Here is a 14,143-nt window from a genome sequence, read left to right on the forward strand (position 1 = left end):
TATGTAAATAAAACTATTATTTATAAATGTGGATTTGTGAGACTTTCCATATTTTAAAACATTCAGTTTTTCTTGAAGTAATTATCTGAAAGATACTTTCAAAATATACATTTTAGCGTGTAAACTCAGATCACCTGTTTTGTTGTGATTGAGAAAAATGGAGCATAGTATTTTTGACTTAGTTGGTTAATATGATGAGAAAGATGTTGAGTTAATCATACTTATGATACAATTTGTGTGTAGTTTTTATAGTTTTCTACACTACTTAGGTCAACATTTTATTTAGGAAACATTTTCTACTTATGAAAAGAAATATTTAGTTTGTTTTTATGTGATCTGGAATGGTATTTTACATTTTTAAATTTTGTTTTAAAGGGGAAAAACTTGCTAGAAAGATTAACTAATACACTGGCTATCAGAGAGAGAGCCAACAGAAAGCACAGTAGGAGGAGCAGGCCTCACCCTCCTGCACTGTGACATAGGCAATGCTTTCTCCTGGTTCCTTGAGTAGGTGAATTGGTTTCTACCTCTACTACTGAACTTTAAGCTGCAAAAACTAAGAAGAGTCTTAGAACTCAGGAAGTTTGAAACGCGACTGTGAACTTTAATTTTGGCTTTCTTGAGGTAATTTTTATGACTGACTTGGTGGTTTGATGCAGTGGTAAAACAAGAAACTTTTAGCCTGGGAAAAGACGACCAATCTGCTTGCTTTCCCATGGCCTCCTTTCCCAACCCTCCAATAGGTGAGAATGCAACAGGTGGGCAAACTACTGTTGTGAGCAAGAGGGTAAAGGGTAATTGGGACAGTGTTGAAAAAGTCAGGGAGGTTAACCTTCTAAAATTTTTGCTATTGGTTTATCTTAAAGTATGACCCGTTGGAATGTGTAAGGACTGCATTAAGATATGTAGGACACAAAGGTAATTAGGGAGAATGGAAAGAACACTGAACTGTAGGTCAGAAGACCTGTGTTCCAAGTACAAGTTTGACATTTTCTGTTTTAGGTAAGTGCTTTAAAAATTTTGTGAGTTGTTTCTCACTACAAAGATTGAGTAATTTATTATATATTAAAAGTACTGAATAATCAAAGAATATGTAACAACAATATATTGAGCATCTCACTTCAATCACAGAATACACTTAATTTTTACCCCAAGAACAATATTCATTGACTACTAAAATCAAGTATTATTATTTCATTGTTATTTCTTTTAACTATTTTGTTGTTTATGTTGTTAGAGTTGTCCCAAGTTTTCCCCCTTTGCCCACCTCCACCTAGCCTGCCCCCCATTCCCAGAGTCAATTCCCAGCTAACATTATTCTTATTATCTTTTATTATTTTAAAAGTCTCCCTAAGTTGAAACTGCATCCATAATTATCTCTTTACTATAAACATACTAATTCATGTTTCTATTCCATTTTGCCCCTTTATAGCTTATCCAACTCTTATCCGTCCTTCAAGGAACAAGTACAGTCCATTCTCTTCTGAAAAGCCATTTCTGCCAAACACTTAGAATAGAAAAAAATTATCTGCACACCTGCTACTGGACATGAGATCCATGGACCAGAAACATCAGCGTATGCAGGGAGCATCCCCACCCCAATATACTTTGCTAGAGCTGGCCCTTCAGCAAGAGCTCAGAGTGACATTGTGCGCATGTTAAAGTTCAAAGTAGTGGTCTACCACACTCATTCAAGAAAGTGGTCATAAGGAAATTAAAAATTCTAACATCCAGAAAAATCTTTTGTAATAATCTCCATAGTATAACTTCTTGAAAATAATTTTATTCACTCTCATATAAAAGTATATTCTCTTATAAACTGCATTTGCTGAAGAAGACAAAAATAGATATATTGTAATTCCTTGAGCACTATACAAGGTTTGAAATTGCATGTGTGAATACTTATCTTTTATGTGTGACTGCAGTATCTTATTCTACTTTTTCATTTAATTACATTCAATTTTCCATTCAATTGTATTTATTTCATTGCAAAGGAGCAAACAACAATGACAACTATCACATCATTTTCTGTGAAGATATCAAACCTTGAAAAAAGGGGACTAAATAAACCTGTACTTCATTCAAATGGAAAGCTGAAATGTGATAAAGCAAAACCTATGTTGAGCATTCAATGTGGAAATGACCTTGGCCGAACAGAGAACCTTTATCAGTAATGCTCTTGGACCCCTCTTATTTACAGTTCAGGTGCTTACCAACTGTGGTCTGCGGAATCTCAGGGTCAAATGAGAAGAGCTGAGCTGGCCCCTTGTCTCGGGGTGCAGATTAAACTGTATAAGAAGGAGCTGGATCAAGCCAAACAGTTCCACAGTTTGGAAAGTGAATAGTTAATGTCCTATTAGATTATAAAAATCAAAGGTTCAGAAGTGATTATTCTGATATTATATCCCAAATTATTATAAATGTTCATTAGGCTAGATCTTGGTAGATAAAACTAAACATTGATATCTTCGCTCCCTGTCGGCGACAGTTAGATGATCAGTAATCACCAGATACAAATGATGTGTTTGGGGAAGCTTGTCTGGTCCATAGAAAGGCCAAGCAATGATTTATCCCATAGGGTGCCTGCTGTGCTACAAATCAACCTGTCCACCTGAGAAGTCTCTTTTCCAGCTAGTGATGTGATTCAGAGTTTTCAGTATGACATAAGAGGCCGGCCAGAAGAGAACTATTAATTAACCATACCGAATCATCAGTAAGATCCAGTATAACTAGGTCAGCTTATACATTTAAAAAACAGTGAGCGTAAGGAGTTCAATATCAGGTCAACTTCCATCCTAAGCGAGATAGGAATAAAGCCTGCCCAGTTATTTAACATGGATGTTCACTAACAGAAAGGAGCTGTGATTTCATTTAAAATATTTGTGTTCCTTGAATCGTACAAGATTTCTATTCAAAGCTGGTTTCACCAATTAATCTTGCCCTGCCTTTGGCATTAGCTCTAGGAATAAGATGTATCTCCTTTTCAGTGTACATGATTGGCGGGTACACAAGTTGAGAGAGGAACATTATTGTACTGACAGTATAGATGCTGCCATCCCTTGTGTTTTAGACCAACTAAGGGAAAAGCCCGAAAGCCCTGTTTGATATTTCCAGTTCCTAACCACCTTTTAGATAGTTACAGAAAAGTCAGAAAGGCGGTGTCCTGGCCTTATGGTCAATCTGTACGACCCTAAGTACAAAAGTTCCATTTAAGCTATGTGAAAACTTCTGTAAGCAGTATTTTATGTCATTCTTTATTGATATTAGGCCCTAATTTAAAGTTAAAATTGTATGTAAGGTTTTCTAAAAATCTCTTTGCTAAACAGGTGATTTACTGTTCTTTAAACGGAACAGTGGTGCTCTCGATTTTTCTGTCACAGGCAATTAACATGCCATACTTTAATTTTATTAGTTGAATGCATGACCTGCAATGGGGAAAGTTATCGAGGTCCCATGGATCATACAGAATCAGGCAAGACTTGTCAGCGCTGGGATCATCAGACACCACATCGGCACAAATTTGTGCCAGAAAGGTAAGATAAACCCAAATCACGCTATCAGTAATTTTTTTTGCCAACTTTTTTGCTCCATGACAAACTGAAACAGAAATTCTTTTTATACAAGGTATTCTGTAAAGTATCAGACAAAGGGACTTGTGACGAGGTCTAGGAAAATGCTGGTACACCTTCAGTTGGTCTGGGCGGACCAGATTAAGTTTCCCAGAAATCAGGATGGGCTGAGGAGCATCAGTAGAGTGTGGAAGAGAAGCAATAACAGAAACTTTCTCTTTCCCTTCTATAGCAGAAAAAAAGACAGAGGCCCACCTAATAGTGACCACTTCGACAAGCCTGAGCTGTAGGAAGAGGCATTACTGCTAAATATAAGCCGACCTCCTTCTAGAGCTGGGTCTTCCGTGAGTTAGGTACAATGGCCTCATGTGAATGACAGCATGACATGGGTCACGCCCATAGAAAGGGAATGGGAGGTAGGGCAAACAGTTTTCTTCGGCTGCTTTCCCCTGGTGTATTTTGAAATTGCCCACCTGGAGAAGTCAGATAACTAAGTGTGATTGCTCCTCAGGAGTAGGTTTGGAATTTAAATAGTTTAAAAATATATATACTTTGGCTCATTCATTTCACATGAAACATCTTAGTTGAAAAACTAATTTTTATTATAAAGAATAAAAATATAGATAATTACAGAGGAGGTTCTAACACTGTCTTTGTTTAGGAATTGCTGAACGGTGCTTTTTTTCCTCTATGTTTTTGTTTATTGTTCTTTTAAATGAAGTTAAAACTCTGCTTTGTTTTTAAGTTCATCTCTAGTCTTTCAAGTGGGAGCAGAAGGGAGATGGTAGCAATTAAAATCGAGTCACCAATGAAGGCCGCAGTTAACTTAAAGGGAGGAGGGTGTAGAGAAATGGGTGTGATGGAATCTGTCTCTTTCTCTGGTGGAGGTGAGGGCATGACCTAGCAAGGCCCTTGTTCCAGAATTGAACATTACTGTTACTATCATTAGTAACAGCTATTGAAACCTACCTTTCAGTTTAAACTTTAAGCCTGCCATGGAAGGGGAGCTGTTTTCTTAATGAGCATCTCATTTATGTAATCTATCCTCAATGGGGCTTTATAGAAAGTGGATTCATTTGGGGCCTCAACTGGTAGAGAGGAACCAAATGGACTTATTAGTAAAGGCGGTGGTATTCTATACTTGGTCGAACATGTAAGTTAATAGCTTCAATAGTCAATGATTAGTTGTCCTTGTAAGGCAATATAGAGAGAACTTATGTTTTCCCCAGCTGGCACTATCCAAGCTAAATCAGAAGTTATTTTCCGAGCCGAGGACTGGGTGGTGTTTCCAGGCAGATTTACGTGACACTTTTGTTGGTGTGGTTTGCAGATATCCCGACAAGGGCTTTGATGATAATTACTGCCGCAACCCCGATGGCAAGCCGAGGCCATGGTGCTATACTCTTGACCCTGACACCCCTTGGGAGTACTGTGCAATTAAAATGTGTGGTAAGTTAGAGTCAAATTTATTGCTTCCTTTTCCTCTCACAGATTGGATCTAAGCAGGCGATTATTAGTGAGACAGGTTAACAACTATTTTACTTGATGCTTTAATGTGTGTAGCTTTTAATATTTTAAAAATGCGCTATATAACCCTGCCCAAGCCATTGTCTTGAAAGAGATAAATATGCCACTGTACACATATACACAAAACATTTATACTTATTGAAAGGTCTAAACATTCTCATGTTATCAAGAAAAAAAGAAGAAAAATTCATGTAAAGAGAAAAAGATCAGGGATTATGTGTATTATTGTAGGCTGAAGGAGTTAGGACCTTAGACTCTTACCTTCCAATCCTGTGTCCTTTCCCTGCTTTTCCTCCTCAGATATAACGTGAGCTGTCAGCTCACTGTGAACCTCTTCTGGTGAGTGGTAGCAGCAGTGGTGATGGATAATAAGTCCACTGGAAGATTCTCCCAGTCGCCTTTAATCTCTAGTAGCTCATCCTCACCTGTCCCTGTACACAACCCATACTCTATTTCAACCTCTTTTAGCAACCCCACAATTCTTTTGTACAATATATACTGTTCTTTACCACTCTCCTAAATTTCTTTTTTTAAGGTGGTTATCTTTATTTTTTTAAAGATTTTATTCATTTATCTTTCTAGGGGAAGGGAAGGAGAGAGGGAAAGAAATATCAGTGTATAGTTGCCTCTCATGTGTCCCCTGCTGGGGACTGGCTGAAACCCAGGCATGTGCCCTGACTGGGAATCGAACTGCGATCGTCTGGTTCACAGGCTTGCACTCAATCCACTGAGCTAAACCAGCCAGGGCTTCTAAATTTCTGATAAAAAGAAATTTATTTTCTTACTTGCTTTGTGGTGTCCTTTTAAATCTTTGTGCTTGGTCCTCTCCTTTATAGTTAACTCACATATTTACTTTTCTGAAATAATATTACTGAATAATAATTAGGTATATACATGCTTTTACTTCTAGGAGTACAAGTGATATTTTTTTCAACTGAATCCCAAAATGCTTTAAGAATTGCATATGTTTAGTAAGGTATAATAGTGTTACAAATTGGCTTGATTTCATATATATATATATATATGTACATATATATATATACACACATATATATATATGTATATATCATGTACCAGCACTCAGAATGATAACCACAATTATGAGTATATGGACGAGTATTTGTGTATTTCCCTAGAACAGGAGGAGGGTGGAGATGACTTGAAACCCATAGAAAGGGATGTGTCTGGCATATGTGAAATGCAGAATCTAGAAAAATCCTTGTGTTAACACAGCGTTCCAAGGAAAATTAATCATCTGTTTGGTCATTTAAAATAAAGATGACTCCTGTGATAATATTTCTCTCTATAGACTGAATTAGCTCTACTTGTTAACTTTTAAAATCTTGTTACTCTTCCATCCTCCTAGACCATTTAGGTATAACAGTTTTCCTTCCTGTGTGTGTGTGTGTGTGTGTGTGTTAGGTACTCTTAAAAGTCTTCTCTGGAAAGAGACCAGTATACACACACACACACACACATACACACTCATCTGCACATTCACCCTTCCACTAACAAACAGGACAAAAACATCCAAGTGTTGTATTCTGTTCATTTTCCAACCAATCTTTGGTTATTTTTAAAAGACATTGGAAGAAGAAAGAAAATGAATAAGTATAACACTTCCTAACTATTAGATAGATTTTAAAAAAATTTTCTGTCCAAGGAAGAGTTAACCAATTATGTACGTAGCATGCCATTGTTCTCGTGTATTTGCTGAACAGAGGGTGGTGTTTATAGAATGTTAATTCTAAGAAAGTGGTAGAACTTGTACATGAAACATACAAAGTTAAAATTTAAATAATCTTTTTTTAGTTTTATTTATTTATTTAAGTTTATTTATTTTTGAGAGAGGGGGAAGGGAAGGAGAGAGAGGGAGTGAAACATCAATGTGTGGTTGCCTCTAGCACACCCCATACTAGGGACCTAGCCTGCAACTCAGGCGTGTGCCCTGACTGGGAATCAAACCAATGATGCTTTGGTTCTCTCAATCCACTGAGCTACACCATCCAGGGCTAAAATAATCTTTTGAGCTTTGGAAATATTTTAGAAATAATTCATTACAGGGTAGCATTTAGTTTATAAAATTACATAGAGAGCCCATACTTTTGACATCTAGAGGGAAGTGGGGCAGGAGCTGGGTGGAGATGAGTAAATGGGGGCTGGGGGAAGTGGGGACATCTGTGTTAATAATAAAAATAAAGAAAAAAAATTAAAATGAATAAAAGTTGACATTTTGGAATTCTGGAACATATAATAGATAATGTTTCGTGACTGTCCTTTGAGATATTTTTGCTTTGAAATATAATGATGCAAAATCAAGAAATTTGATGGTAGTTTCAATTATGTGTTATTTTTCTGCTGCTATACAACAAATTACAAAAAAATAGTGGCTTAAACAATACGTATTTATTTTCTCACAATTTCCGTTGGTCAGTAGTCCAGGTACGACTCAGGTGGGTTCCCTGCTTAAGATCTCACAAGGCCATGATCCAGACGCCTGCCAGCACTACCGTCTCATCCAGAACTCAGGCTTCCATTCCAAGTTCAATGGGTATTGGCAGAGTTCAGTTTCTTGCGGTTGTAGTGCTGATGTCCTCAGTTCCTATACAATACCTGTTGTTTCCTGCCAACGACCCTCTCCACGGTGTGTCAGTTTACCTCTTCAAAGCCAATAGAATAGCTTTCTGTTACTTTTAGCCTCTGACTCCTACACCCTCTTTTAAAGACCTTGCTTAATTAGGAAACGCCTACCTAAGGTAGTGGCTTTAATTAACTTAAAGCCAATCGATTAGGTAGTTTAATTACATCTGTAAATTCTCTTCACTCTTTTGAAGCTAATAGAAGCTAATAAGCTCATCACAGGAGTGGCTCTCCCATAATGTTCACACCCACATTAAAGGGGAGGGAGTTGTACAGAGTGTACACCAGTGGGTATGAATCTTGGGAGCCCGAATTTCATTCTGTATACCACACACATATTTACATACACTAGTTGTATCAGAATAGTACTACTTTTTATATGTATTATTTTTTAAATTTTATTTTGAATTTTTTATTGTTGACATTATTACAGATATCTCCCATTTTCTAGCCCTTTTTCCCACCACACCAAACTCCCATCCCCATCCCCTCCCCCACACAAGCCTTCACCACATTGTTGCCTGTGCCCATGGGCTTTACTTATATATGTATGTGTTCTCTGGCTAATCTCTCCCAAGGAGATTTGGACTGAAACATCAAGGAGACCCCCCGACTCCTTCCCCTCTGCAATCTATCAGTCTTTTCCATGTGTCCATGCCTCTGGTTTTATTTTGTTAGTCAGTTTATTTTGTTCATTAGATTCCACATGTAAGTGAGATCATATGATATTTATCTTTCTTTGACTGGCTTATTTCACTTACCATGATATTCTCTAGGTCCATCCATGCTGTTGCAAAGGGTAACTGTTTTTTTCATTTTCACGACTGTGTAGAATTCCATTGTGTAAAATCACAGCATTTTTATTAGTTCATCTACATGGGCACTTGGGCTATTTCCAGACCGTGGATACTGTAAATAATGCTGCTGTGAACATAGGGGTGCATATATTCTTTTTGATTGGTCTTTTGTAAGTCTTAGGATATAGTCCCAGAAGTGGTATTACTGTGTCAAAAGGCAGTTCCATTTTTAATTTTTTGAGGAAACTCCATGCTGCTTTCCATAGGGGCTGCACCAGTCTGCATTCCGCCAACAGTCCACTGGGGTCCCCCTTTTCCTACATCCTTGTCAGACTTTTTTTTGTTGATTTATTGGTGATAGCTATTCTGGCAGGTATGAGGCTATAGATATCTCATTGTGGTTTCAATTTACATCTCTCTGATCATTAATGATGTGGAGCTTTTTTTTGATTCTTGGGCGAACTTCCTGGCTCTCTCCCTATCCCAATTTCTTGAATATATTCTGAATTTTCCATATGTTTGGAAGAAAAGTAGAGTTGATTATGTCACTTATCTTCTCTAAAGTTGAAGGTAAGGTTTTAAACTCATTTTGGTGTATATCTATATTAGATTTGCCACCATTTATTTAACACATACAGAAAGGTGTTTTCCATCTATAAATAGTCCTTATTTCACTTCTCCGAAATGGCTGTGCTTAGGCCAGTGAGAAAAGATGTATAAAGGCATGGGTGGGTGGGACCGCACTGCAGTGTTCCACACACGGTGATTAGGTTGATACAGGTAGGGATGGGCTGAAAACAGAAACGGAAGAAGATGAAAAAGATAAGAGTGATGGGAGGCAGATCAAATCAGACTCCAAAGTGGCCCTTTTAGTTCCCATGAGAAACACTGGAGAATAAAGCAGGGAGAGTGGTCTTCCTGTATGATTTGTGATCTAGAATAGTAGTCTCCACATCGGTGTCCATGAAACTCAGGCTGACTCTCCTAAAGGTCTGGAGGGCGTGGATAGCTTAAAGGATTCAATTCCACCTCCTTGACTTCCGTATGAATTCTTTCCCAGAGTCTTCTTCTTGAGACACGTGCATTCCTGAGGAGTCAGTCCAGTTCATCACGTTACTTTACGGGACAAAGGCACACTGCTCATCCTTACTGAATTTTAATGTGGTACATTATCCCAAGGTATAACAAATTAGGGACACTAAACAAAGATACCTTTGAAAACACTATGCCTGCTGCTTATGATTTATGTACTAGTAATAATTACATAACTATCCAGAATAGCTACATATATATACATACACACATGTGTTTTTGTGTGTGTTTAGTAAATGTGTGTATTTATCTCTTAGAATTTTGTGGTCCCAAGAAATTAAAAAATTTTTCAATATATAAAAATATTTTGGAAAAGTATGATGGGGGAAGGAATAAAAGGCTCTCCAACACAAAGTAAAATACATTACATTAGAATAGCATTCTTTGGGTAAAGTGGAATGGAAAAAATGATTCAAGGAGAAAAAACTTGATATTGTTCATTTTTAATCAGAAACAGTAGGTATCAAATCACTGTGGTATTTACAGTTTATTAAATCCATTAAAGATAACTTTTTTGTTTAAAAATGTCAATAATTGTGCTGGAAATCACCTTTTTTCAACTATTTAAACTTATAAAAGTGCAGCAGTCCACTTCAACCATAGGAAGAAATATGAATAATTTTTCAAAATATTTTTAGTAACAGAAGAAAAACCAAAACCAAAAAACCAACACCATATGAAGACCACTGATCTGGAAGAATTGTCCTACACACTCCGTGGAATTGGCATGGGGAGGGCTGAGGAAGGAGGCTGGTGGCTCTGATAAGATCTGGTTTTAATAGGCCAGCAAGACGCAAAGTGAATGTGAACCGAGGCAGTCAGCTGTGAGAATAAGAGGGTGAAGAAGGATGAGAACAATAGTACAGAGGTAGCGTGTCCAGGATGATGACAAATTGGATGTAGTGGGGAATAAGATGGGGAAAGAGAAAAGTTTAAAATACTTCCTATGTTATTGGGTAGATGATCCATATTTGAGGGAGTTATAAATTTGAGGAGAAAGATAATTCATGTAATACTCCTTATATTAAAATGCAGGTGATTGATGTGTGCACTCGTAGCACCTCTAAGTTCAGTGTTGTCTGAAGGTCATACGAAGTCATAAGTAAGTGCTACCGAGAATAAAAGCAGTCCCAGGTAGTGCAAAGAGGACACAAGAGGGTTGTTTGTCCCCTTTTGATAGGATTTATTTAATAAATATATACTGAGTAGTTCTTATATATCAGATGTTTTTTTTAGATTGTGGGAATATAGCAGTGAACAAAAGTGACCAAGGCCTACGATAAAACTGAAGTCTTAGAGCTTTAGCACGAACTAGTGAAGTGAAAGCTGACATTACCTCGACATTAGGATATTCACACCTTTTTGAGCCAAGGTTTTGAATATTGCTCTCGGTTACTTTTACTAGTTAAAAAGCTGAATGAACCACAAATTTGTTTTTGTCACATTGTGCCCAGCCTCCTAGTATTACAATCAGTTTATCACTGAAAGTGAAGGATGAATGTTGCCTGTACCTGACGAATGCGTGCCAGGGTGTTCCGGGACAGGCCTTCTCAGTCTTCCTTCACACCACATTCTTCAGAAGGGCCTGTCTGCCCAGAGGCAACAGCCCACGTAGATTCTGGCTATATGACTTTTAATAGACCTCCAAGTATTTGGAATTGTAAGACGTTGCCAACACATAAAATTGGAGGTCCTATAAAGTGCCTAGATGAAGTGTTGATTTTCTTAGGGTTTTCCCTTATAATAACTTTATATTCTGAAACACAGTTTGTTCGCTGATTTCCAGGAAGAAATAATACTATTTGTTGGGACTGATTGTGTTTTCCTGAACAGAACATTAACAGTTTTCTGGCACTTGCAAAACTGTTGTGGTTATTGTCCCTCATAAACTCTCACTGATGAATTAAATCAGTTGTTCACAAACTTATTGGGCTGACAATATCTTTAAAATCTTCAACATTATTGAGAACCCTAAATTGTCAATATGAGTTTTATGAATATTTATTGCATTGGAAATTAAAGTAAAAAATTTAAATTTTATTAATTTACTAAAAATAAGCTCATTGAATATTAATAAATATAACCTATTTTAAATGAAAAAATAACTTTTTCAGAAAAATGAGGAAAACAATGGCATCATTACAGATTTTTCAAATTCAGATATTTTTCAAGTTTTAAATTCTAGGATGTTTTTCTACTTCTTAACAGAAGACGCCTCACATTTGCTTCTGCATTCAGTAGTTTGGGATATCATACACCGAGTGCATCTGGAAATTTCACTTGTAAGGACAGATGACATCATAGCATTGTTATGAAGACACTTTTGGTCTCCTGGATCCCTGAAAGAATTTTCAGGACCCCAGGTGTCTGTGAACATTTTTTTTTTGCCACATGTCAGGCATATAACTGTTAGCTCCCCTCACCTCTCACCACCACCAGCTCACCTAGTAGAGGATTTTTTTCTATCACTTGTTATCTTAATCTCCGATTTTCTTTATTTATGCTGTAGGGTGGCCACTATGCTTTTTAAGCTCCCTTTTGTATGATTGTACCACCATGTACTCAGTTTAAATGCCACAATCTAGAATAATCCTAGACATGCCATTTCCTTCATTCTTCACATTTAATTTATCAAGACCTGTCAATTTTATCTGCTATGTACCGCTCAAATCTAACCATTACATTTCATCACTGTCTCTGTTATCCAAGAGAGCATTATTTTTCATCGTGAGTATTTGAATGACCTTCCGTGTGGATCTGTATCTGTATTTGTTAGTTTACTCCTCCAATTCCTTCACTACACCGCAAAGAGTATATTTTTAAAAATTTGAGTATATCATTCTCCATCCCTAGCACACAACATACACATTCACCAGTTAAAAACCAGTGATTTCTTTTATCTCAGTACAAAGATGAAACAAAACCATCTTTTATTCCTACACCTATATCTTTAACCTCATATACTACCACATTTTTCCATGGTTTCTGCGCCATCAGAATAGGTTTCTTCTTATACCTTATTATTTTACACATTGTCTTTGTAGGTGCTTTACCTTTACTATCTCCCCTGTCTTGAAAAATTTTCTCTTCCTTTCTGAATTCAAAGTTAAACTCTGTCATCATTTCCTCATTCAACTTTCCTGATTTGGTCAAATTCTTTGTTATGTATTTATAGCACCATAAGCCTCTCTTTCCAACTACTTCTTAGACTCCTATCTTTATACTTATTTTTGAAATTATTTGATTAATAGATCTATCAAAATTTGTAAGTTCCAACAGGGGGAGATCCATGTCTCTTTTTCTATCCCATAGTGCTTAGCACATTGTCTTGCACATAACAGAATTTCCACAAATTTGTTGAATGAATGAATGTGACTTTCCTACATAGCCATAGTTTTCATTTTCTTTTTGTGTCTTTCTGTGTTTTGTGGAATTTCTTCTGTGCCTTTTGATTTTTAAATGAAAAGTTTTTGTCAGACATTATCTACCATGAAGATTTGCTTCATACCTTTTTCCCATCAACTGATTAACTCACTCTCAGGTTTCATGCTTCCCTGGCCTAATTTTTGTTCCTTTGTTGCTGGTTATCTTGATGGGCTTTCCTTCACCAACCAATAGACAAGATTTTCAACGATTTACCTTTTTTTCCTTTCATATTTATTTTCCTTTTATTTTTTAAATGTCTAGATATGTAAGTGTCAAGAGACATACTAATTTTAACAACTTTATTGAGGTGTAGTTGATATTAAAAACCACATAGTTAATGTTACAATTGGATGGATTTGAACGTATCTACATAACTATGAAACCATCCACAATCAAGGTAATAAACATATCCATCACCTCCAAGAATTTCATTCTGCCACCCTCCTACCATTTGGTTATGTATTTATCGTGGTAAGAACACTTAAATTGAGATCTAGCATCTCCATTTTTAGCATACAATACAGTATTGTTAACTGTAGGTACTATATTGTCCAATAGATCTCTGGAACTTACTCATCTTTCATAACTGAAACTTTGATACCTGTTGAAAAACTCATTTCAGAATTCTGACCTAGGCAAATCCTTGATGCATAGGATTTCTATTAAAAGGATGGTTATGGATTGAACGTGTCCCTCTCTCACACACAAAAAATCATACATTGAAGCCTTCGGCCCTGTTGGGTCTGTATTTGGAGATTGAGCTTTCGGTATATAATTGAGGTTAAATGAGATTAAATGAGTATTAGTGACCTTATAAATGGAAGAAGAGAGATCACTCTCACTCTCTGAGTCCACCATTTAAGGACACAATGACAAGGTAGCCATGTACAGTCCAGGAAGCAAATTGCTGGCACCTTGATCTTGGACTTCCCAGCCTCCAGAATTGTGAGTAAATACGTATCTATTGTTTAAGCTGCCCAGCCTGTGGTATGTTGTTACAGCAGCCTGAACAGACTAAAACAGCTATGCTGCCTCCGGTAACTAATAAAGAGAACCCTTCCTCACAGTAACCAATGAACATTGGTGTCATTT

The 14,143-nt window shown here is 36.8% G+C and overlaps 1 protein-coding gene across 2 annotated transcripts in view; it reads left to right on the forward strand.

Moving 5' to 3' along the window:
- Window positions 1-14,143, forward strand: part of HGF (hepatocyte growth factor) — a 74,656-nt gene that overhangs the window by 24,247 nt on the left and 36,266 nt on the right. For both annotated transcript variants that reach the window (XM_037066152.1, XM_037066153.1), the window contains exons 6-7: window positions 3,413-3,533; window positions 4,900-5,018. In XM_037066152.1, the coding sequence (XP_036922047.1) occupies window positions 3,413-3,533; window positions 4,900-5,018 (240 nt within the window). The remainder of the gene's footprint in view (window positions 1-3,412; window positions 3,534-4,899; window positions 5,019-14,143) is intronic.

The sequence above is a fragment of the Sturnira hondurensis genome, unplaced genomic scaffold (genome assembly GCF_014824575.4).
Source record: "Sturnira hondurensis isolate 20B ecotype Veracruz unplaced genomic scaffold, ASM1482457v3 Scaffold0016462, whole genome shotgun sequence".
Taxonomy (NCBI): domain Eukaryota; kingdom Metazoa; phylum Chordata; class Mammalia; order Chiroptera; family Phyllostomidae; genus Sturnira; species Sturnira hondurensis.